Genomic DNA, 2,500 nt, shown 5'->3' on the forward strand with positions numbered 1-2,500 from the left:
AGCAGCATTCTGGTCAATATCGCTGCCAGGGTGATTATGGAGAAGCCATTGAGTATAAACTCTATGTCTGCACTAGAGTGGTCCAACGAGAGCTGCTGTGGTTTTCTCATGGTGAAAAAGTCCTTCTGATGAATGGAACACAGCTGAACCTGTCAGATGGCTTTGGGGTGGGGATTCAACTGTACTATCAAAAACATCTAAAACCAAATCGTCTCAATTTGGACACTTCTTGTGAACCTGTGTTCATTCATGAGGATGTGCAGGGGAGAATCACTGCGTCCAATTATGATGAAGCTGTGACTATATCCAATCTCACAGCAGAGGACAGTGGGGTGTACACATGGAGAGTGTTTGGAGCTTGGGTGAAGGATAGACAGTACGAGGATATTTGTTTTGAGGGACGCATCCACCTGCTGTACAGGGACCCGTTTGGGGTGAACTCTCCATTCTACACAGCACATGCCTCAGCCTGTTGGGGCTGGTAGCTGCTGTGATCTGGGTCAACCTGAGGAGCAGAAAGGGGCAGCAGACCTCTAGACATCAGAGAAGAGAGAGGCAGCAGAGTAGAGATGAAGACACTCATAATGTTGTGGAGGAGGCTGAAGACAGCGCCTAATGTCTGTTAATTTTGTGTGTGGATGTGTGTGGGTGTGTGTGTGTATCTGCAGACAGTAGAGCTACATTTCTTGCCGATGTTATATGCTATAGTATATGATATTACTACTCCAATTTCCATATAATTGTTTATGTTAAATGGTAATTATTACATTGTAGGACTACTTTATCCAGGAGTAAAATTGTGTGTTAAAATGTCTACATTTTTTAAATTTAGTTTGCTTAAGTCTATGCCATTTCTTAAATGTCTTTCCATGTAATTCTTGTTAAATTGTAAAGGCACTGGGTTCTTACTATATATGCTAGTTTATCAAGAAATGTCAAAATCCACATACAGTAATTTTATTTGTATATATTGTCATGTAGTATAGTTTGCTTAAGGATATGCCATTTCTCGGAATGTCTTTTCATAATTGTTATTGTTGAAATAGTACTTATACTTATTACACGGTAGTTTATTCAGAATTCTTGTTGTGTAGGCTATTAAAATTACCTCATTTTTATTTGTATGTAATGTAATTTTCTCAAGTCTTTGCCATTTCTGGAAATACTACTTTGCTATTGCAATAAAGTTTGAACGCATGGTGAAAATCCCAACTGTTGAATCTCAATTGATCCCATTGATTTGGTTTACAAAAAAACTAACTTTTTTCTGAGAATTTACAATGAATTGTGCCTGGAATAGCTTTTGCACAGTGTGTCTACTAGACAAACAGAGACACAGGGAAACAGACCTGACCCCAGCAAACTGTTGCATTCAGTATTGAATGCATCATATAAGATTACATCTTACAAAACTAGAAAGGAAGAAAATTATTTGGGCCCCTTATTATTACTGAGTAAATTATAAGCTAATTATAAGCAAAACATAATTTACAAATTTTTGTAAATGAGTTAGGAATGTTAACACTGCAGACACAGCAAATCTGGAGATTGGCCTCTGAAGAGCCTGGCAGCCAAACTTTCATCAGTCTCAATGCAGCAGGAGCCAATTGACGCTCTGCTGTGTAGCCGTACGTTGTTCTTGATATGTTTATCGGCCAATATGATATTAGCACAATATTTCCGAATCATTTACAAACATTAAAAAAATATTAAAGTATTTTAACATTATTATTTAAATGATTATAAATATTGTTAATAAAGCTTTGGAAGGGCCCTTTATTAGTGCTGCCAAGTAAATCAGACTATTCAACCCTTGCCCTTCCTGGTGTCAGGGGGAGAGAGGGCCTCAGTACACACGCACGCACACGCACACACACACACACACAGACACACACACTCACACTCACACGCTGCTAGCGTTCAGCACATTAGCAAGATCAATATCGAGCTCAAATTATTTGCACACACAGATTGGCATGATGAGCTCTTGCTCAAGACTCTGCGACATGGCACGTCATCTGCAGTAATATGTTGATCTGTGTGTGTGTGTGTGTGTGTGTGTGTGTGTGTGTGTGTGTGTGTGTGTGTGTGTGTGTGTGTGTGTGTGTGTGTGTGTGTGTGTGTGTGTGTGTGTGTGTGTGTGTGCGTGCGTGCGTGCGTGCGTGCGTGCGTGCGTGCGTGCGTGCGTGTGTGTGTGTTTTTCACATGACAGAGACCTACTTCTTGGAGGAGTCCCCTGAGTCCTTCCACTACCTCTGCACCTCCGGCTGTGTGAAGGACCGGAGCCTGGATGACAAGCAGCTATTCGACAGTGTCATGGTGAGAGAGAGAGAGAGAGAGAGAGAGAGAAATAAAAGATGGAGAAAGAGAGGGAGAGAGGCTGACTTTTTAAAATCCCTTTCTACCATAAAGACTCGATAGGCAAAAATGACAGTGATTGACTTTTATTATCGTCAAAGTTATACATTAAGTTATTAGACACAGCACCAGCTGATCTCTC

At 40.6% G+C, this 2,500-nt stretch overlaps 1 protein-coding gene across 1 annotated transcript in view; it reads left to right on the forward strand.

Moving 5' to 3' along the window:
* myo10l1 (myosin X, like 1) overlaps positions 1 to 2,500 on the forward strand; it is a 165,540-nt gene that overhangs the window by 123,930 nt on the left and 39,110 nt on the right. Inside the window, exon 9 of the mRNA XM_063211547.1 lies at positions 2,213 to 2,319. Within this exon, the coding sequence (XP_063067617.1) occupies positions 2,213 to 2,319 (107 nt within the window). The remainder of the gene's footprint in view (positions 1 to 2,212; positions 2,320 to 2,500) is intronic.

Source organism: Engraulis encrasicolus, chromosome 12, assembly GCF_034702125.1.
Source record: "Engraulis encrasicolus isolate BLACKSEA-1 chromosome 12, IST_EnEncr_1.0, whole genome shotgun sequence".
NCBI lineage: Eukaryota > Metazoa > Chordata > Actinopteri > Clupeiformes > Engraulidae > Engraulis > Engraulis encrasicolus.